This window comes from Scyliorhinus torazame, chromosome 7 (genome assembly GCF_047496885.1).
Source record: "Scyliorhinus torazame isolate Kashiwa2021f chromosome 7, sScyTor2.1, whole genome shotgun sequence".
Taxonomy (NCBI): domain Eukaryota; kingdom Metazoa; phylum Chordata; class Chondrichthyes; order Carcharhiniformes; family Scyliorhinidae; genus Scyliorhinus; species Scyliorhinus torazame.
This window is the reverse complement of record NC_092713.1, coordinates 248,651,908-248,674,760: the sequence shown is the minus strand read 5'-3', so window position 1 is coordinate 248,674,760 and position 22,853 is coordinate 248,651,908. Positions and strand designations below refer to the sequence as shown.

Sequence of the window (22,853 nt, the reverse complement as noted above, 5' to 3'; positions counted from 1 at the left end):
CCTGTTCCTTGAACAAGTTCCACATTTCAATTGTGTCCTTCCCTGACAGCCTATGTTCCCAACTTATGCACTTCAGTTCGTGTCTGACAACATCGTATTTAATCTTCCCCCAATTGTAAACCTTGCCCTGTTGCACGCACCTATCCTTCTCTATTACTAAAGTGAAAGTAACAGATTTGTGGTCACTATCTCCAAAATGCTCCCCCACTAACAAATCTATCACTTGTCCTGGTTCATTACCAAATACCAAATCCAATATGGCCTCCCCGCTAGTCGGACAATCTACATTCTGTGTCAGAAAAGCTTCCTGGACTCATTGCACAAACACCACCCCATCCAAACTATTTGATCTAAAGTTTCCACTCAATATTTGGGAAGTTGAAGTCACCCATGACTACTACCCTGTGACTTCGGCACCTTTCCAAAATCTGTTTCCCAATCTGTTCCTCCACATCTCTGCTGCTAGAGAAAACTACCAACAAGGTGCAGGTAGAGAAATGGGTGACCACCAGAAAGGGCAGGCAGTCAGTGCAGGAATCCCCTGTGGTTGTCCCCCTCTCGAACAGGTATACCCCATTGGATACTGTCGGGGGGGGATAGCCTATCAGGGGAAAACAGCAGCAGCCAGAGCAGTGGTACCACGTCTGGCTCTGATGTTCAGAAGGGAGGGTCAAAACGCAGAAGACCAATAGTAATAGGGGACTCTATAGTCAGGGGCTCAGATAGGCGCTTCTGTGGACGTGAAAGAGACTCCAGGATGGTATGTTGCCACCCTGGTGCCAGGGTTCAGGATGTCTCCGAATGGGTAGAGGTCATCCTGAAGGGGGAGGGCAAACAGGCAGAGGTTATTGTACATATTGGTACTATGACATAGGCAGGAAGGGGCATGAGGTCCTGCAGCAGGAGTTCAGGGACCTAGGCAGAAAGTTAAAAGACAGGACCTCTTGGGTTGTAATCTCGGGATTACTCCCTGTGCCACGTGCCAGTGAGGCTAGAAATAGGAAGATAGAGCAGCTAAACACGTGGCTAAACAGCTGGTGTAGGAGGGAAGGTTTCCGTCATCTGGACCACTGGGAGCTCTTCCGGGGCAGGTGTGACCTATATAAGAAGGACGGGTTGCATCTAAACTGGAGAGGCATAAATATCCTGGCCGCGAGGTTTGCTAGTGTCACACGGGAGGGTTTAAATTAGTATGGCAGGGGGGTGGGCGTGAGAGCAATAGGTCAGAAGGTGAGAGCATTGAGGGAGAACTAGGGAATAGGAACAGTGTGGCTCTGAGGCAGAGCAGACAGGGAGAAGTTGCTGAACACAGCAGGTCTGATGGCCTGAAGTGCATATGTTTTAATGCAAGAAGTATTACGGGTAAGGCAGATGAATTTAGAGCTTGGATTAGTACTTGGAACTATGGTGTTGTTGCCATTACAGAGACCTGGTTGAGGGAAGGGCAGGATTGGTAGCTAAATGTTCCAGGATTTAGATGTTTCAGGCGGGATAGAGGGGGATGTAAAAGGGGTGGCGGAGTTGCGCTACTGGTTAGGGAGGATATCACAGCTGTACTACGGGAGGACACCTCAGAGGGCAGTGAGGCTATATGGGTAGAGATCAGGAATAAGAAGGGTGCGGTCACAATGTTGGGGGTTTACTACAGGCCTCCCAACAGCCAGCGGGAGATAGAGGTGCAGATAAGTAGACAGATTTTGGAAGAGTAAAAACAACAGGATTGTGGTGATGGGAGACTTTGACTTCCCCAATATTGACTGGGACTCACTTAGGACCAGGGGCTTAGACGGGGCAGAGTTTGCAAGGAGCATCCAGGAGGGCTTCTTAAAACAATATGTACACAGTCCAACTAGGGAAGGGGCAGTACTGGACCTGGTATTGGGGAATGAGCCCAGCCAGGTGGTAGAAGTTTCAGTAGGGGGTCATTTCGGGGACAGTGACCACAATTCAGTAAGTTTTAAAGTGCTGGTGGACAAGGATAAGAGTGGTCCTAGGGTGAATGTGCTAAATTGGGGGAAGGCTAATTATAACAATATTAGGCGGGAACTGAAGAACCTAGATTGGGGGCGGATGTTTGAGGGCAAATCAACATCTGACATGTGGGAGGCTTTCAAGTGTCAGTTGAAAGGAATTCATGACCGGCATGTTCCTGTGAGGAAGAAGGATAAATACGGCAATTTTCGGGAACCTTGGATAACGAGAGATATTGTAGGCCTCGTCAAAAAGAAAAAGGAGGCATTTGTCAGGGCTAAAAGGCTGGGAACAGACGAAGCCTGTGTGGAATATAAGGAAAGTAGGAAGGAACTTAAGCAAGGAGTCAGGAGGGCTAGAATGGGTCACGAAAGGTAATTGGCAAATAGGGTTAAGGAAAATCCCAAGGCTTTTTACACGTACATAAAAAGCAAGAGGGTAGCCAGAGAAAGGGTTGGCCCACTGAAGGATAGGCAAGGGAATCTATGTGTGGAACCAGAGGAAATGGGCGAGGTACTAAATGAATACTTTGCATCAGTATTCACCAAAGAGAAGGAATTGGTAGATGTTGAGTCTGGAGAAGGGTGTATAGATAGCCTGGGTCACATTGAGATCCAAAAAGACGAGGTGTTGGGCGTCTTAAAAAATATTAAGGTAGATAAGTCCCCAGAGCCTGATGGGATCGACCCCAGAATACTGAAGGAGGCTGGAGAGGAAATTGCTGAGGCCTTGACAGAAATCTTTGGATCCTCACTGTCTTCAGGTGATGTCCTGGAGGACTGGAGAATAACCAATGTTGTTCCTCTGTTTAAGAAGGGTAGCAAGGATAATCCAGGGAACTACAGGCCGGTGAACCTTACTTCAGTGGTAGGGAAATTACTGGAGAGAATTCTTCGAGACAGGATCTACTCCCATTTGGAAGCAAATGGACGTATTAGTGAGAGGCAGCATGGTTTTGTGAAGGGGAGGTCGTGTCTCACCAACTTGATAGAGTTTTTCGAGGAGGTCACAAAGATGATTGATGCAGGTAGGGCAATGGATGTTGTCTATATGGACTTCAGTAAGGCCTTTGACAAGGTCCCTCATGGTAGACTAGTACAAAAGGTGAAGTCACACGGGATCAGGGGTGAGCTGGCAAGGTGGATACAAAACTGGCTAGGTGATAGAAGGCAGAGAGTAGCAATGGAAGGATGCTTTTCTAATTGGAGGGCTGTGACCAGTGGTGTTCCGCAGGGATCAGTGCTGGGACCTTTGCTGTTTGTAGTATATATAAATGATTTGGAGGAAAATGTAACTGGTCTGATTAGTAAGTTTGCAGACGACACAAAGGTTAGTGGAATTGCGGATAGCGATGAGGACTGTCAGAGGATACAGCAGGATTTAGATTGTTTGGAGACTTGGGCGGAGAGATGGCAGATGGAGTTTAATCCGGACAAATGTGAGGTAATGCATTTTGGAAGGTCTAATGCAGGTAGGGAATATACAGTGAATGGTAGAACCCTCAAGAGTATTGAAAGTCAGAGAGATCTAGGTGTACAGGTCCACAGGTCACTGAAAGGGGCAACACAGGTGGAGAAGGTAGTCAAGAAGGCAGATGGCATGCTTGCCTTCATTGGCCGGGGCATTGAGTATAAGAATTGGCAAGTCATGTTGCAGCTGTATAGAACCTTAGTTAGGTCATACTTGGAGTATAGTGTTCAATTCTGGTCGCCACACTACCAGAAGGATGTGGAGGCTTGAGACAGGGTGCAGAAGAGATTTACCAGAATGTTGCCTGGTATGGAGTGCATTAGCTATGAGGAGCGGTTGAATAAACTCCGTTTGTTCTCACTGGAACGACGGAGGTTGAGGGGAGACCTGATAGAGGTCTACAAAATTATGAGGGGCATAGACAGAGTGGATAGTCAGAGGCTTTTCCCCAGGGTAGAGGGGTCAATTACTAGGGGGCATAGGTTTAAGGTGAGAGTGGCAAGGTTTAGAGTAGATGTACGAGGCAAGTTTTTTTACACAGAGGGTAGTGGGTGCCTGGAACTCGCTACCGGAGGAGGTGGTGGAAGCAGGGACGATAGTGACATTTAAGGGACATTTTGACAAATACATGAATAGGATGGGAATAGAGGGATACGGACCCAGGAAGTGTAGAAGATTGTAGTTTAGTCAGGCAACATGGTCGGCACGGGCTTGGAGGGCCGAAGGGCCTGTTCCTGTGCTGTACATTTCTTTGTTCTTTGTTTGTGACTGCTCCTTTCCAATTTCTGACTTCAACCCATACTACCTCAGTAGGCAGATCCTCCTCGAACTGCCTTTCTGCAGCTGTTATACTATCTCTAATTAACAATACCACCCCCCACCTCTTTTACCACCCTCCCTAAATCTTATTGAAATATCAGTAACCAGGAACCTCCAACAACCATTTCTGCCCCTCTTCTATCCAGTGGGATAGTTAAGTGGGCCGAGCATCAGGAATCTTGTAGCTTTTCCCGCTCGCTACCACACTCAGAAACGTTTTCATTAAATTGAGCCAGGTGTCGTTAGATAGCGGTCGGGAACTCGCCGACAGAGCCGGTGGGAATCTCCCAGCAAAGTCCGACACAAATGACACTTAGAAACTTTTCCATTAGATGGCACCCCAGGGGACTACAAAGGGATGTAACTAGGTTAAGTGAATGGTGAAAAATTGGCAGATACAGTATAATGTGGGAAACTGAGAACTTGTCCTGTTTGGCAGGAAGAATAGAAAAGCAGCATTTTATTTGAATGGGGAGATACTGAAAAACTGGGATACTGGGTGAAAGCATAAAAGCAAATTACTGCAGATGCTGGAATCTGAAACCAAAGAGAAAATGCTGGAAAATCTCAGCAGGTCTGGCAGCATCTGTAGGGAGAGAAAAGAGATCACGTTTCGAGTTCAGATGACGAGTTGTCAAAATTAAAAGACTTAGAAAGTGGGAAATATTTATACTGTGGGGTGAGAGAATGAAAGATGAGTCATAGCCACAGAAACCAAGGGAACAGAGTGCTAATGGCAGTCCCCAGAGAGAACAAAAGGTGTGAAAGGCCATACAGCCTTTCACCCAGAGAGATCTGGGTGTCCTTGTGCATGAATCACAAAAGGTTAGTATGCAAGTAAAGAAGTGATTCGGAAGGCAAATGAAATGTTGACATTTATTGCAAGGGGAATAGGGTATAAAAGCAGAGAAGTGTTGCTACAAACATTCAGGGCTGTAGTGAGACCACATCTGAAGTACTGTGTACAATTTTGGTCTCCTTACTTAAGAAAATACATAATTGTATTATACGCAGTTCAGAGAAGTTAACTTGACTGGTTAAGCAGGTTGACTTATACCAATAGGAGTTTAGAAGAATGAGAGATGAAACATGTAAGATCCTGAGGTGACTTTACGGGATGGAAGCTGAGACAATCCCGTATCTTCTGAGCTCTGTCGTGTCAGATTGGGCGCGTCTCGGAACTTTAGAAGAGGCACAAACCTCCTCTGGGCAATTGACCTGTGCTAGGAAGCATCGGAAGTGTAATTTAAATCGCAAAACTTGGATGGTTCCGGCTGTAATTAAAACTTCTTCTACCTTCTGGGAAACTATTGTAAAGACCAAGACCGACATAGTGTCAAGTAGAGTATAAAAACAATTGCAAGCACATGAAATAATTAGTCATCTGGTTCTATCTGAAAAAACACAAAGGAATAGACATCATTGTTAAATTTCTCTTTATCTTCCTTGGCTTATGTCAAAGGAACTTAAAAAGAACTGTGGTGGTTGAATGCTAATGAAAATTAAAATCATGAGATCTCATCCTACGAGTGTCAAGTATACTGTACTTGACACTATTTCTTGCAAGTACATATTTCTCGCTAGGAGAAAGAATCAAATCTTCAATAAAGGTTACATTGTATATATTCTGAACACAAGAATTAGGCGCTGGAGGAGGCTATTAGGCAGCATCCCGTGTCAATCCAGCTAGAATTTTAACCTGTTCTTCTGAACAAGTTAAGAGTGACACCCAACGGAAACCAGTAGATCATTCTTTAAACATGAAATTAGCTCTGCTGACAATTGGTAGACAGAAATGAAATGAAAATCACTTATTGTCACAAGTAGGCTTCAAATGAAGTTACTGTGAAAAGCCCCTAGTCGCCACATTCCGGCGCCTGTTCGGGGAGGCTGGTACGGGAATTGAACCGTGCTGCTGGCCTGCCTTGGTCTGTTTTCAAAGCCAGCGATTTAGTCCTGTGCTAAAGAATCATTGCTGAAGAAATATGCTGCCAAATATGCTGCTAAAGAGTGGACATCATTTGTAGGGGTTGGTTACAGTTTGGTAGATCTGAATAAATCTTCATAGTCATATGTAGGTTAATTCCACATCATTATTATCTTAGAACTATTTACAAATATAGGGTGTACAAGTTAGGAGCTGTCTTCATGCTTGCTGATACACATGGCTCTGTCAAACACGAGGCTGACACTGGGTGCAGGTCATTGTGTTCTCTTACATCATTTTGCGGACGGTATTGTACTCCATCACACATTACCTCAAAAGTGCCAGACCCTTAATACTGCAGATTTTGGGAGGTTGGTTAGCTCAGTTGGCTGGACAGCTGATTGTGATACAGGGCGATGCCAACAGCGCAGGTTGAATTCCCATACTGGCTAATATTACTACGAAAGTCCCATCTTCTCAACCTTGCCCCTCACCTAAGGTGTGGTGTGTTTCTAACTTTTGGTTGACTCTTAATTCGTAATTTGCTCTGTTTGTTTAACCTTTGCCCTAGAGTCGCCAGGTATCTTTATGATACCGCCATGAGGTTCAAGTTCAAGTAATGATCAATAACTCAACACACCAATTAGTAAGATTCAAATCAAGACACATTTATTATACACAGTAAATCACTACTCATGCATAAACTCTACTTTCTAGACTATTCCTATCACTAAAAGGCCTATACTTAGCTTCGGAATTGGCCCACCAGGTCAGGGGAACAAATGGCCTTTCGTTCAGGTCCTGAGTCTGCAGGATTCAAAAGCTGGTATGGCCTTGTAGCTAGGAGCGCCTATCTCGTAGCGAGCGTTGACTGGAGACTTACTTGGTTGATGCAGCAACTTAGACAGGTCACTCTCACGGGTTGATTCAAGTTGCTGAGTGACCCTGCCAAAGAAGGACGATTTGAACTTGGGGGCTCTACTTTATAGTCCCCAGAGGCTTCCCGCCCTTCGGAGCAGACCCCGTACCTGGTTCCAAGTGATTGTACTGCGTTCCAATCACTTGGATCGATTTCTCCAATACTGGAGTTGTTCCCTGATCGCTGGGCGGTCCCTAAATGTCCGTTGGCCTTCCTTTGTCTTGGCTCCTGCAGGCGCCGAGGAGTCTGGCTTGGCTTTATTCACCTTAACTGTTGCAATTGTGCCTTGGAATTGTTCATTACTATGCAGATGGCTGCTGGTTTCAGTGCGGTCTGTTTTTTTTAACAGGTTTCAATACACATGATTTCTGTACTTGCTCAATTTTGCCTGTTTTGGCTGAATTTCCCTTCAGTCTTTGCGGTTCTCCATTTTAAGTCGGGAAGTGGCCAACCCAGGTGGCTACAGGTGATCCCCAGGTTAAATCACCATCAGCCAGCTCTCTCTCTCTCAAAGGGGAGAGCAGCCAATGATCCACTGGGACGATGGACACTTCCATTTCATTTTCATCTCACACAGACATCAGTTGCTGTGTTGCTTTAGGATTGTGGGGAATATTTTAAATAGCAAGGTCTCAGTAGGGAGTTGCGTAAAAGGTGGCACGTCGAAACTGACAAATGGCGTTATATCCAAGAGGAGCAATCACACAGCCTTATGGGACTGGATTCTCCATTTGGAGACTAAAGGTACGATCGAACAGCCAGCTCGATGATGCGACAAGGCCTGTCACGAGATTTGTGACATTCGGAACACTGACACTCGCTGGGCGAGCGCCCGATTTACATATTTAAGTGAACCATTAGGCTCATATAAATATGTCAGTGCCCGATGTCAGTGCCCGATTCTCCCAAGGCCCAGGAACGAACGTCCCTGCCTGGGAGACCTTGCCATGGCTCCATTCAGTACTGGTACAGTGGGCCAGGCTTGATGGCACCTGAGGGGATATTCCAGGCCATCGGAGGCCCCCGGGTGGGCGGGCTCTGGGCAGGGTGGTACCCTGGCACTCCCGCTGGCACCCAGGCATCTTGGCAATGCCACCCAGGTATCCTGACAATGCCACCCGGGTACCCTGGCAGTGCCACCGTGTACCCTGGCAGTGCCATCCTAGCACTACAGGGTGCCTGAGTGGCACTGCCAGGCTGGTAGGGGCACTGCCAGGGAGCCAAGCTGGCAGTGCTAAGGTGCCCAGGTGCCAGGTAGCCCCATGCCTGAGATCAGCCCGAGGTGTGCCCTGCTCTTCAGAGGTGAGGTGAAAGTGGGCTTGCGGAGGTAGGTTTGGGGGGGAGAGGGGGGGGGTTCCTGCGGCGGTGGTGGGGAGTCTGAGGGGGGGGGTTGAGAGACACACTCTCATTCCAGCCAAGAAGATGGCACAGAGAAGACCTGCCACCCTGATGTCGGGAGTCTGAAATGGATCGACTGTTCGATGCTGCATTATGTTATATTTATATTAAATACACACGGTTTGCTATTACACTAAGAATATATAAATCTCAGCCAAAACGGAGGATAACAAGTTGCAGAGACATCATGGGGTTTACTTGGCCTCATTCATGCAGCAGGTCAGTTTACAGTGACACACAATAACCCATTCAGTAGCTAGACGAGATCAAACCGACACAATGACCCATTCAGCAGCTAGACGAGATTACGACAGGCAGTTGCCTCTGAACAATGGAACCAGCTAATGAAGTCAAGATGAGGAAGTCTCAAGCTTGTGGGATATTGTGGAGACAAAGGGACAGTTGCTAAGGGTCAGGATAACATCATTAAGAAACCTCTGCCTGTCCATGAGTTGATCATGCAGCCCCATCATGTCTAATGACTCATTTCATTAGATCTATATGTAATCTATATTCTGTACAATTGCGTCCAGTTGAAGTGGGCTGAGTAACTGTTTGAAAATGTATAAATATCAATGATTTGCCTTTGTTCCGGGAAGAAGCACATGGTGTTCCCAAAGGCTTACTTCCCGCTGGCGTTAAAAATAAACTGTTTGACTTTTGGAGCAGACCCGAATGTGGAGTGATTCTTCCAGGATTCTTTCCTGCTAACAATGCCATTGAGGAGAGGGACACTTTCTTCCCCAGAATGGGGTGGAAACTCAAACCAGCCCTTCTGACCAGCGCCTGGGAGGAGGTGTCAGAGGCAGTTAGTAATGTGGCAGCATTACCAGGAGGACCAGCATGCAATGTCGGAGGAGATGAATAACCTCCTTAGGCCAGGCATCCTGGTGGGCCTGGTCCAGATTGACGGTGCTGCAGTCTGATGCCCGTCATTCATCACAGCGCAAAAAGAACTTGTGTGCGGACATTTGGGAGATCCAACACAGGTCCCCGCTCGAGCCCTGGAATGAGCCAGAGGCATAAAATATCAGGAGGGCCATCACCTTGATGGCCACCGAGGGTGGGGGGGGGTTGTTCTCCTCCATCCCCCTGCAGTGTCAGCTGCGGCACCATCTAGCACAGATAGTGCACCGGTGCCCAGGTGAGCAAGAGTCGGACTCGGCACAGGCGGTCCGGCAGCTCCTCGAAGAACAGGCACCGATGGTATCCACGTGCCCTGATGTGGTGCCTCCTTTGCACCTCCTCCTCTTGAGCCTCACTGCTGACCTCTGCTCTTCTGGGGCAAACTTCTCTTGCGCAGGGTCCTTCCTAGGCTGCGCCTGGTGCTCCAGCCTCCTTGCATCCGCAATGGCAGTAGCGACCAAGTAGATAGCGAGCATAGCTGGCTGTACGTTTGCAAGGCCGGGGGGGGGGGGGGCACTCCTCACTGGTATGTTGTCATCCACACTGCACCCCTGTCCCCATCACTGGCACTGGGCCTCTAATGTGGGGATCCTCTATCCTCGCCACCCGTCCCTGTCAACAGTGGTACCAGTGGCTGTCACTACCCATTTCAGCGATAGACTAGGTGGCCTCTGTTTCCACCAATGGGATCTACTGTGGGTCTCCTCACTGGTGGGCCGTGTGTATTGCACCAACGGGCTGGCAACTTGTGTAGTGGAAACAGTCAACGTGTGCTGGCAGTCATTTCCATGCCCAGAGACATGTGTGCGGCAGACCCTACAGATGGGAGTGAGCGAGGGAAGTGTGCATTTGTTGGGATCTTAGCTGCAGTGTGATGTTGGGCCTGGGTGTAACACATTGTGACAGAGAGCTGGTCAGGTTTCATGGCCAGGAACAGGATGGATGGGAGTTGGGCCACGGTGGATAGGCAGTGCTTGGACATGCCTCGGGATCTTGAGGGGTGGGGTAGCTGATAGTCTCACTGGTGCGGCTATTACTCTGAGAGGGCCTGTGTGCCAGGGAGGGTGCCAAAGGCCACAGTGCATGTGTGCATTGTTTGGGATGAGCTCTGCTAATCCCCGGCTACCTCTGCTGTTGGGCTGCACTTCTGAGGAATACACCAAGGACTGCCTGTAGCTCGGTGATTGAGCAGATTCACGCCCATACCGTTGATGATACTGCTGGGGTCTGAGGATTTCTAGAGGGGTTCCACATGCCCAGAGGCTCTCTGAGCACATACAGAACAATGGGCAGTCAGCAGTGTGAACAGTTCAGAGCCTGTAAATTCACCAAAGGATTGCGTTTAAATAACATACTGCAGCAGTGGTGGTCTGAACCAGGCCACCCCGATCCGGAGGGGGGAAACCCTGCAAATCCCTCCAGCCCAGACAGCCACCTCCCTGCAAGCCCAACAAGTTTAGAGTTTTCTTACCTTCCCGTTCCCCCCCCCTCAATACTCGATCGTGACTCAGCTTAAATGCTTCTAGGCATGCAGAGCACCGGCCACCTCCGAGATGCATATGTGGGCTGATGACTGTTAAATGGAATCACTGCAGTGCAGAAGGAGGCCATTTGGCCCATCGCATCTGCACCAACTGTCTGAAAGTGCACCCTACCTAGGTCCACCCATCCCATAACTCAGTAACCCCACGAACGTTTTGGACACTAAGGGGCAATTTAGCAAGGTCAATCCACCTTACCTGAACATCTTTGGACTGCGGCAGGAAACAAGAGCACCCGGAGGAAATCCACACAGTCACCCAAGGTTAGAATCCCGGATCCCTGGCGCTGTGTGGCACAACTAACCACTGTGCCACACAGATCCCGAGTCCTGGAATAATCTGGTGGCGTAAAGGTTTAGTGCTGCAGTGGCACACAAGAGAGGGCATCCTCCTCCTCCTCCAGGGGTGCCGTCCGCAAAGACATGGCACAGGTGCTGCACTGTCTCCCTGCTGAGAAGCAGTCTTCTGCGGCACATGCTGCCTGTCAGCTCATGGAAGGACCAACGACTTCTGTATACCGTGGCCCATTGCTGGCCTCCCCTGTTGACCCCCTCCTCAGCCTGATGGGCAGCTCAGTCTTCAGGGTGTGTGGCATCTGGTGCCACCTCCAGCCTGTGTGGGCATTGCTGCCGTCTTGGTGTCTGCTGCCTTGGCTGCCACAAGCACAACAAGGGCAATCTCCACGGGATCTACACTAGCAAACATCTTTGGTCATGGAATGAATTGGAGAAGGAGAGAAACCGATGACCAGTCCATCCCGGGAACCCGCTCTTGCCATAACTGGAAAGGGCTACTCAGCTCCTCACATCCCCGGTCGCCATTGCACCTGCTTCCCGTTTTTGTAAAGGAATACTAAACAACGCCCGTGTGACCGTCTCACTGGGAGCCGGGTGACTCCCAGGAGGCCACTGCATTCAACTTCAATCTCGCTAATGAGATTGAAATTAATGCAAATTAGATGTAATGACTTTCTCGCCATTTCTGGGCGAGGTCCAGATCCCGTCATCGGGAGCGGGCCGGGTGAATCGCAAAATGGTTCGTGCTCAGTGCAAATCTTGATTTTGATCATTCCTGTTATTCATCCGGTGCGCCCAGATCCGTACCAGGCACAACGCGGTGGCTGAACTGCGCCCTACGTATTTCTGTGTGAAACTTCTGCTCCAGCAGGACTTTGGGTATGAGGAAGAGGCCAAAAATTCCTTAGGTAATTTGAGGTTTAGGGCTGGAGTGGGAGTTTGAGAAAAAACATTATTAAATATTGATAATGTATAATACCATTTGGAGTCGTGATATCTAAAAAGAAAATTTAATTAAAATAGTTCAATTCAGTTTACTGTGAGGGTAAACAGATTGAAGCACTGCCACTCAATGGCTTTGTAATGCAACTACACCCCTAAACAATCCTACTTTTGGAGAAATACAGTATTAGAAGGGATTGATGCAGCTTATGTTATGATCTGGATTTTGCATCAAGGCCGCAGGAAACTGGTGCCACTTCTTCTCAGGCATGCACTGGCCAAGAATCTCACAGTGGCTGGTCATTTAACTCAGGGGCTGTCCAATTGAAGAGCAGGGGCAAGACGCAAGTCAGAGTTGGCAGGCACTTGTACAATATTTAAGGGGTTGCCAGAAGATAAGAAATAAGAGGAGTAGAACATAGAACATACAGTGCAGAAGGAGGCCATTCGGCCCATCGAGTCTGCACCGACCCACTTAAGCCCTCACTTCCACCCTATCCCCGTAACCCAATAACCCCTCCTAACCTTTTTGGTCACTAAGGGCAATTTATCATGGCCAATCCACCTAACTGCACGTCTTTGGACTGTGGGAGGAAACCGGAGCACCCGGAGGAAACCCACGCAGACACGGGGAGAACGTGCAGACTTCGCACAGACAGTGACCTAGCAGGGAATCGAACCTGGGACCCTGGCGCTGTGAAGCCACAGTGCTATCCACTTGTGCTACTGTGCTGCCCTCTGCAAACTTTTATTTCATAACTTGCTTTCCTAACTAACTTTGCACTGTCAACAAAATTGGCGACAATATAGTTGGTCCCTTCGTCCAGATCGTTAATATAGATTGTATATAGTTGAAGCCCAGCACTGCACTGATCCCTGCAGTACTTCATTAGTTACGGTTCACTATCCTGAAAATGACCTATTGATCCAGAATTTCTGGGAGCAATTTAACTAAATGGGAACAAAGCCGATCAGCGAGCACATTTAGCCGCATGTTTTCCAGCGTTTGCAGCGCTGAGAAACACAAGGTTATAAAACGTGGCTTGCGTTTGATGAGGGGCCTCAATGGGGAACGCACGTCCGAAGCGTACATAGCCCCGTTTTGTAGAGAGAGTGTAGAGACCACTGCATTGAGAGAGATCTCTATATCCGATCTCCAATCTCCGAGGCCCCCGAGGCGATCGCTGACCCCCCTCCCAAGCCCCAACACACAATGTGAGGGTGCCCAACGCCACCTGCACTCGCCCCCAACATCCACGCAGGACATCCCCAGCTCGATCGCACCCACGCAAAAATTGCCAGTTTGGCAGTGCCAACCTGGCACACTGGCTGTGCCCTTGCTAGCTGGCAGGGCCACCTGGGCTGCTGGAACCAGCCATGCCACGGTACCACCCTGCCCAAAAGGACATGCACTTGGGGGCCCCCGATCCCCTGGGAGACCTCCATGAGTGCCAGTCCGTCTGGTCCGCGATTGTGGAGACCAATACTGAAAGGCGCTCGCCCGAGATCTCCAAGGCGAAGGAGATTGATTCGACTCCTTGGGTGACTCAGGAATTAAATGAGCATCAAATTATAATACTCCTGACTGGATCAATGCAGTGGTGCACATTGCCGCTGACTCTCTTGAACATGGCATTGGTTACCTTCTTGTTGCACAGATGGGCCACAGACTGAGAAATCCTGCATGTCTCCAGTAGATCCCTGGAAAGACCTGGAAGTGTTGAAGTTGAGAGCCATGGTGATCTTCAGGACCACCAATACTGGGTAGCTACTCACCCTTACAGGTCGCAGTTCATTTTGTAGAATGGGGCAGAGATCAGTGACTACCTTCCTGAGGAACTGCAATCTTCAGAGGCACTGCAGCACAAACATCTAGGGGTAGCCAAGTTCTGAATGGTAGACTCTCTCCTGGGGACAGTCATTTCTGCATGCAAGAGGTTGTTGGCATGGTCCTTTGTACCTTTCTCCATCGTGCCCACCCCCAGATTGGCCATCTTTCTGGTCCTGATGTTCTTAATGTGCCCCACCTAACCTTCCTCCCTTTGAGCGGCTTCTCCTCCTAGAGGACCCCGAAACCTGGATAGATGAGGCTCATGGTAGGTGGCCTCTCTCCAAGGCCTTCTATCTTAATCTAACCTCTCCCATGCCACTCCGCCTCATCTTAATTTATTTCTTGGGAGCAAGTGCCACTATACCAACGTTAACCTGGCAGCATATCCCTTCTAGTCACACTTTTTTCCCCTTTCTGACATTTGGCAAACCCCTTTGTGCACCACCCACCCTGCTCCCATTCACTGGCTCTCAATAGCTGAGAATGCCAGGACAGAGCTCCCACTTCCTTGCCATCTTCTTTAACTAGGTGAGATTCTGAAGCCCTCTGGTCCCCGTGTGTCATCAGTAAAATTCAAAATGCAACGTCAAATTCCAGTTAATTAGCCTTCTAAATATCTTACATGTTGTCCCACCAGGTCGATGTGTGAAGCCCGTCCTCCATGATTGCCACCACTGGCAAAATCCAATGTAAAGACGTCAGGTTTCTGGCCAAATTGTTCTGCTACCATTAATACCCCCCTCACCACCCTCCCACAACCCCATCACCACCTCTGAACACATTCTAAGTGGTCTGTTAAATTAATGTGGTCTATATTTCAGCTGTTTTAATGTTGTAAATGTTGATGAAGTTCTCATATTGGCACTTGGTTGGTGGGATGATCCATGATCCTGGATGTACTTGCCTATTCTGCTGCATTTGTGAGCTATGTTTTCCATACTTCCTTCCCTCGATGCTATTCTACATTAACTATTTAACTCTCTTCCGCCCCTTTTGTCATTTAATCATTCCTGTTCTCCCCATCACAAATCTTCCCTTTTGCTCTTTACCTTTACCTGTTTCTTCTGCCTCTGCTATTGCTTAAAAGATGTTCATCTTAAACATTTTCTCGTTCTGATGAAAGACCAGAGACTTGAAACTTAACTCTGTTTCTCGCTCCAGAGACTGTGCGCGTATTGTGAATATTTTCAGCATTTACTGTTTAAATTTCAGATTTCCTATCCTCATCAATCTCAGCAGTTCCCTGTCCTCTAAAACATTGATTTCAAAAATGTTTCCCTCATCAATAAGTCCTCCATTGTCGTACCCCTTCCTATTTCTGCAACTTGTGCTCCGACACAACTCTTCTCTTCTGACCCCGGACTCATCTTCACATCCTCTGCTGCAACTCCAGCCATAGAGCTTTCAACTTTCTCAGCTACACATTCAGGAATACTCTTCTTTAACTCCCCCACTTCACTAGATTACACCATCCTTGAAAATCCATCCCAAAACCTTCACCAACACTGCTAAGTGTTATTTTGAGATGTGTGAATCATTTTGGGAACACCTAGCCTGTAATATTCCATTCATTAAAATTACCGGGTGGGAAATCATAGACTCCGAGTACTCAATTTCCTGATAATTACGCCTGATGTGCTAGGACGGACAAAGTTAAAAATGTCCATTGTGAAAGCAATGTTTTTGTCAATACACATGTTTAAAAGATGTTTAACATAATAATTCACACCAAAATTAGTTTCCACTGAAACTGCTTTTACTTCATCTATTTACCTGATGGAGCTAACTATCTTGTTGATGTCATCTTCTAGTTCATCTCTCTCATTGTGCAAACCATTTGGCATGGACTTCAAAGAGGATCTGCTCAGCACATTCTCAGACCTGCTGCTGGTGAGTAAGTGTCTCAGTGGACTTTCAACACGTCCCTCATTCATTTTAGAATGAGGTTCCTGGTCATCGCTAACTCCGGCTTCCAGGAATTCCCGCTGTTCAGCAACCTCAACCAGTTTCTGCTGCAGCAGTTCAGGGGTTTCCTTAATTCGTTGCTGGATCAGTGGTGTGAGTGGGGCTTCAAAACTGATACAACTATCTGTCTCATCAGTCAGTGATAATACATCCAAAGAATCCAGGCTACTGTACGAGGTCCCTTTCATAAGATCAGATTCCACAATTCTTTCAAATGTAGAACTGAATCCATCTCGACTATCCGCCACTTGGATTTGTTCTTTTTCTACAGTTGCACCATCAGGCAGCGTCTCTTCAACTATCAACCTGTAAACAGACCAACACAACAAATAGTAACATTGAGTGCATTTTAAACCTTATTTTAAACTTAAAATTAGAATGAATGCATTTACTCTTTTGCTGAACAAACAGAAATACTTCACTGAAAGCAAGAAACATTTTGTAAAAGTCATCATTAATATATCAAAATAAAGTAAAAGAAAATGTTTCCAAAATCCCCAAATTTATTTGAAAAAATTGCTGATTCCATCAACCTGCTTGTTACACTCTCTAATTTGTGATGCTAGATTAAAGTTTATTGGAAGTCAAATCATTAAGTATGTTTTAAACATGTTGGAGATTATTCTGGATGTGATAAAAATAACAATTTTATTCCACTTGCTAGAAAAAATAAATCTGGAAATGGTAAAGGGAGAACTGAATATAATCCCTCCAGTGCAGAAAGAGGCCATTCGGCACATCGAGTCTGCACGGCCCTCTGAAAGAGCACACAACCTAGGTCCCGTACCCCGCCCTATACCTGTAACCCCACTTAACCTTTGGACATGAAAGGGCAATTTAGCATGGCCAATCCACCTAACCTGCACATCTTTGGACTTTGTAAGGAAACCGGAGCACCCGGACGAAACCCATGCAGGCACAGGGAAAAAGTGCAAACTCCACACAGGTTGGAATTGAACCCGGGTCCCTTGCACTGGGAGGCAGTAGTGATAGCCACTGTGCTACCGTGCCGTCTCAAATATATATATTTTACTAGCTACTTCCATTCAGAAGAGAATCATTTCTCATAAAAGACAGAGAAACGTTTACGCGTTAGATCATGACCGAAGTGTCATTTCAGGCGAGTTTGGCTAGGAGTTTCTCCCTGGCTCTGTCAGCGGGTTCACCGCCGTTATCTAACCAAAATTAGTCACTTCTTTGGGCCCTGGGAGGTTTCTTCCCGGACTAGCCTGCACTTCTAATTTTTTCCATCACTGGGGGAGTCTGCACTTGCTGGCCAGACCGGATCCTCCAATCCGGTGTCCCAATCTCTAAGTTAGTTTGAGGGTTCCCCACAGCCCCCACCCACGGGCAATGTCACCCCCCACATACATGGGCATTACCCCACAACCCACAAATGAGGAAACCCTGCTCCGAGGTCGCTGAAGGCCCCTCTTTTCAGGCTTTCCCACTTCCCCTTTCACTCCCCTCCCCTTTCTAGGGCCCCCCACATTTTACCCCACCCCCCCCCCCCCAATATTACATAGGCCCCTTCATACCCGCCCTTCACTCTCCCCACTGATTTGTTATGTTCTAGGTATAACATAAGCGGCTTCCTTGTGGTGCACCTGACAAAGGAAGGTTCAGACGTGGAGATAACTTCAACACGTTTATTAAACTATTTACACTTCTATTACTCGGGTTCAACACTGCTGCTAATCCTACAATAGCTACCCAGACTGACTAACCAGTTGCTGCAATCCACGTGGTGGGTGTAATATTGAATCAACCCTGTGTCTCTACTCACTGACTGTCTCCACTGGAAAGAGGCAGATCATGTGTGTGGTGTCCTTTATATATGGTTTGGTGTAATGCCCCCCTGTGGTCATGTCACCTCCTTGTGTATCGTGAATGTCCATTGGTCGTGTCCTATCTAACTGATCTATTGGTTGAGTGTGTGTGTGTGTTTGATGTTTCTGGTGCTCCCTCTAGTGTCTAGCTAGCCTACATGCATTTACATTGAAGCACAGCACCACATCCCCCACCCCCCCCTTTTTATATGTTACATATTTTCTGTACACTTTGAGAAAATTGAACAAAGAACAGGTAGAAAAGGTAGGGTCTATACAAGTCATGGGAACAGTGATTAAACAATAAGTCCAAATCATTCGTGTGAGTCCAAAAACCATCAATCATCATGGTCAAATGTCTCTCTTGGTTATGAACGCCATCAACGTCCCTGTGCCACAGGAAACAAGAAGTGGTCAAATCACTTCGCTGTCTGATTTTGAGTCCCTTTCTTTTTCAATGTTTGTGATGGTGCTGTCGGATGACATCTTGTAGCTGATAAGGTGTTGACGTTGAAGAGGTACCATCAACAGTATCATTCGTGGTCATGGATGTGCCATATGGTGAAGTTGGATAAGACTGTACATACTGGTTCTGGCCACGTGCTGTGCAGGAAGGGTGATCCCGCTGAGAACTGTTGAAGCTTGTCGAATTGGAAACAGAATTGCTGCTGGCATAAATAGCTGGTGATGGTGTGAAACTAGAACCTTGCATCTGATAGGAATATGCCGTCTGGCCAGGCTAGGGTGCAGCAAATCCTGGGCTGTAATTAAGGCATCCAGTCTGTAGTGCAGATTGCGCTTGCGGTAGTCCTCCTTCAGTCTGGATTCCATTAGTGGGCAATCCGTAGTGCTGGCCAATTTGAGAATATGCTGCATAGACTGCTGGCTGCTGCATGCCTGAATACTGGGTTTGTCCAGCATGAGCTGTCATTGGCTGCACTGCTGGTGTGGAGAAAATGTGTGGCTATAGCTGTGGTGAATATTGGTGTATTCCTCTTGGACTGTAGCCCTGCTTGTTATTACTGACCCAGTGTAATTGTTAAGTGATCCATCTCCTGTCGTTGTGGCATCTGCTGTCACCCTGAGCGTGCCATCACTGAGGTTGCAGCACTCCCTGTCTGGAGTAAAGTCTGGCTTACGTGAATCTAGTCAGCGTTTGGTTGCTCCCCACCTGGAGTCTGGTCTGTTTTAACTGAGTCAGTGTTGGTTTGTTGATGCTCCCCGTCCGGAGTCTTGGCAGGTTCACTGGAGTCAGCTGAGATTTCTTGAAGCTGCACGTCTGGAGTCGGAACATGCAGGAATGCATTGACTTGTGGAGAGGTTCGAGCGAATGAGGGTGGAAGTATCGTGGTGTCACCAGAGTCACCAGTGGTCTCGCAGTGATCGTCGAGTGCCTCTGTACACACTAGCTGAGGTCTGTCACTTTGCACATTTTGCATGGGAAGTGATATGCTGTCGTCACTCGTCTCACATGTCGAGGGTAGAGCCTCAGTAGCTGCTTGTTGTTCACTTGGGTTAGGTAAATTGTCAGAGTCTTCATCTGGTGGTGCAAACAATGTGGGTGGACTGTCATTGTCTTGCTATTGTCCTTCATTTGGGCTTGGACTGTCATCATCGCTTTGTTCTTCACTGTAGCATGATAGACCGTCATGGTCGTCCTGCTGTGCACTGGAGCGTGGTAGACTGTCATAGTCTTCTTGCTGTTTACTTGAGCATGGCAGACTTGCATTGTCTGCCGCTAGTTGGTCAGAGGAGGTTGCTAGACCCTCATGGTCTTGTCCCTGCAAGGACTGCGTGTCGGAGTCTTGCGTTGCTTCTATCGTGGAGGCTGTCCACGAGCTCGTTGTGGAGGCTTGTGACCCTGGAGTCACGTCTTGTGTGTGCAAGGACTGCGCTCTGGAGTCTTGCGTTTCTTCTATCATGGAGTCTGTCCACGAGCTCACTGTGGAGGCTTGTGACGCTGGAGTCACTTCTTGTTCGTGCAAGGACTGCGCTCTGGAGTCTTGCGTTTCTACAATTGTCGAGTCTGTCCACGAGCTCACTGTGGAGGCTTGTGACACTGGAGTCACTTCTTGTTCATGCAAGGACTGCGGTGTGGAGTCTTGTGTGTCTTCTTTCGTAGAGTCGGGAACCCTGAGCGGTGAGTGGACCACGCTCTGTGTGGCAGCAGGCCGCTCTCTGTGGGCTTGTACCGCTCTCTGTCTCTTAATTTCAGGCCGCAGCATAATCCTGCACTCACGAGTCAGGATGTCATATCTGCTGGGCTGAAGATCCTCAAATCCGAAGAACTCGTCGTCGGGGTCGTCAATGTGCAACACGTCTAGTTGCGGTTCGGATTTGGTACTGGGGTAGCCTCTCAAGGCGAAAGGTTCGTCTGAGTCGTTGTCTTCTAGGACCATATCATCACTGTTTGCTTCGGAGCTGGCATTGGGCTCGCGAGGTCCAGAGATAATGTAAAGGTCGGTTTCAAAGTATTCAAGGTGGAATCATCGGTTTGGGCGTAGGTAACTGATTGTTGCAGGGTTCTTCGGAGGTTAATTTCATTTCCTGGTTCACTTTGAGGCATTGTGCTGTCATTCCAGGTGAAGGAAGGTTGTTTTACGGCTTTAAAAGTTTTGTTCTTTGATTTGGGACGTTTCCCCTTTAAATGGGGGTGTTCCGGGGCCTTTGACGTCATGACGTATGTGACATCAGATGTAGGATGCGATTTACGCATAAATCGCTGTTCCTGTACCGATTGCCGTTTTCGTGATTGCGCATGCGCGAGACGACAGACTTTCCCATTCTGTGCGCTTCTTGCGCAACTGTGCAAGTGCAATCCCTTTAGAAAGATGGCCGCCGATCAAAACTGTTCTCTGCTCCGGGATCTCGGCCTCGTGGTGAGTACTGGCGCTTCTCTTACCTTTTCTTGCTGGTTGGAGTGTGTTTTCCTCACAGTATTTGCCGAATTTGTCCAGGACTGCCTGGAAGTCGCTCCTGTTTTGCCCCTTGGAGAACTTGAATTTTTTAAAGATTTCTTCTGCTCTGGCACCGGCGATGGTGAGGAGAAGCTCTGTCTTTCCAGCATCGGCCACGTCTTCTAGTTCTGCTGCTACCAGGAAGATTTCAAACATTTGCCGGAATACGTGACAGTTTTCGCGGAGATCGCCTTGGCACTGGAGCTGCTGCGGAACCCGGATCTCGAACATCTTGCCTGGGTATCGTTGCTGGTTGTCACTGTACGCTGAGGAATGGCTATATGGATTGAAACAGTTCACACCTGGTACCATGATTTGTTATGTTCTAGGTGTAACATAAGCGGCTTCCTTATGGTGCACTTGACAAAGGAAGGTTCAGACGTGGAGATAACTTCAACACGTTTATTAAACTATTTACACTTCTATTACTTGGGTTCGACACTACTGCTAATCCTACTATAGCTACCCAGACTGACTAACCAGTTGCTGCAATCCACGTGGTGGGAGTAATATTGAATCAATCTTGTGTCTCTACTCACTGACTGTCTCCACTGGAAAGAGGCAGATCATGTGTGTGGTGTCCTTTATATATGGGTTGGTGTAATACCCCCCTGTGGTCGTGTCACCTCTGTGTGTATTGTGAATGTCCATTGGTCATGTCCTATCTAACTGATCTATTGGTTGAGCGTGTGTGTGAAGTTTCTGGTGCTCCCTCTAGTGTCTAGCTAGCTTACATGCATTTACATTGATGCACATCACCACCCTCACCCCCCACCTTCATGCCCCCCCATCATCTATCCTTTTATGGGCATGGCCCCCTCAGGCCCTGATCCTTGGCAATGCCATCCTGGAACCCATGCACCTTGGCACTGCCACCCTGGCACCATGGCAGTGCTCCTGCCAGCCTGAAAGTGCCACTCGGGCACCTTGGCAGTGCCAGGATGGCAGTATCACTGTGCCAGCCTAGCAGTGCTAAGGTACCCATGTGCAGGGGGAGAGGAAGAGGGGCACCCTGCCCTGTCCCTGACCACTCAGGGGCCATTCAATTGCCTGGGAGACTGCTCCAGGTGCTGTTCCGCCTGGTCGACATTTGCAAGGATCAGTACTAATTGGCGTCTGGCCGAGGTCTCCCGGAGGAAGCCAATTGATGCCGGAAGCAGGTTAGATCCGGTGTCAGCATGGTTAAGTGGGTTCTTAAACCCACTTAACCATACGAGACTGGGTCCCGGATCTGGTTAGATCTCGCGAGGTGCAAAGGCCGTCAGGAAGCCCGGGGGCGGCCTCTCCCGGCATGTACCGACCACGTCCCGCTCTGTTTCTGGCGGGATGCGGCCGGTATATCACGCCCACAATCTTATGATTTGAGATCTATAATTACAAAGGAAAATATTTCAGTTCCAGATGTTGGAGAAGGATGGTGTGGTCAACCATGTCAAAGGTTAAGAAGAACAAGGAAGAATAGTTTACCTTTGTCATAGTCACACAGGATGTGATTGGTGACTTTGGTAAAAGCTGTTCAGTACTGTGGCAAGGACAGAAACTTCATTGGAGGGATTCAAACAAAGAGCTTTGAGAAAGATGGGCATGAGAGGTGATAACATGTTCAAATGATTTGAAGAGAGTAGGGAGGTTAGAAATGGGACAGTAGTATGCAACAATAGTGAAGTCAAGAGTCAATTTTATTTAACAGAGGGTGATAATGGCAGTTTTAAAGAAGAGAGGAAGAACACCTCAAGAGATAGAACCATGAACAATATCAGCTGAACTGGGGACCAGAAGGTGAGTCTCATGAACAAGTTGAGCTCAGAGAGGAGATAAGTGGAGACAGGGAGAAACTCAAGAAGGATGTAAGTTCAGAGCAAGGGCAGGGAAGTCCTTTCAAGAAATCAGTCTATATATTTCAAAAAGACACACAAATTTGTTTCAGAAAGAGTAGTTAAATATATTTAAATGAAACACACAAGATGCTTGTATTTCATGGAATTACTTTATTCTGAGGTGCCTGATACAAACAACAAGTGCTCCTGGTGGGCACAATTCCATATCAGGAAGGCAAAGTCAGAGAATTATTCCAACATCTGT

The 22,853-nt window shown here is 47.8% G+C and overlaps 1 protein-coding gene across 6 annotated transcripts in view; it reads right to left on the bottom strand.

Annotated features, from left to right (window-relative positions):
- The window catches only part of LOC140426938 (PH and SEC7 domain-containing protein 2-like), a 294,703-nt gene that overhangs the window by 186,713 nt on the left and 85,137 nt on the right, over positions 1–22,853 (bottom strand). For 5 of the 6 annotated variants that reach the window (XR_011948349.1, XM_072512238.1, XM_072512239.1 and 2 more), the window contains one exon: positions 15,794–16,291. The exons of the other annotated variant lie outside the window; for it this stretch is intronic. Coding sequence is in view for 4 of the 5 variants with exons in the window: in XM_072512238.1 (XP_072368339.1) it covers positions 15,794–16,291 (498 nt within the window). In the remaining variant the exon portion in view is untranslated. The remainder of the gene's footprint in view (positions 1–15,793; positions 16,292–22,853) is intronic. 6 annotated transcript variants of the gene reach the window in all.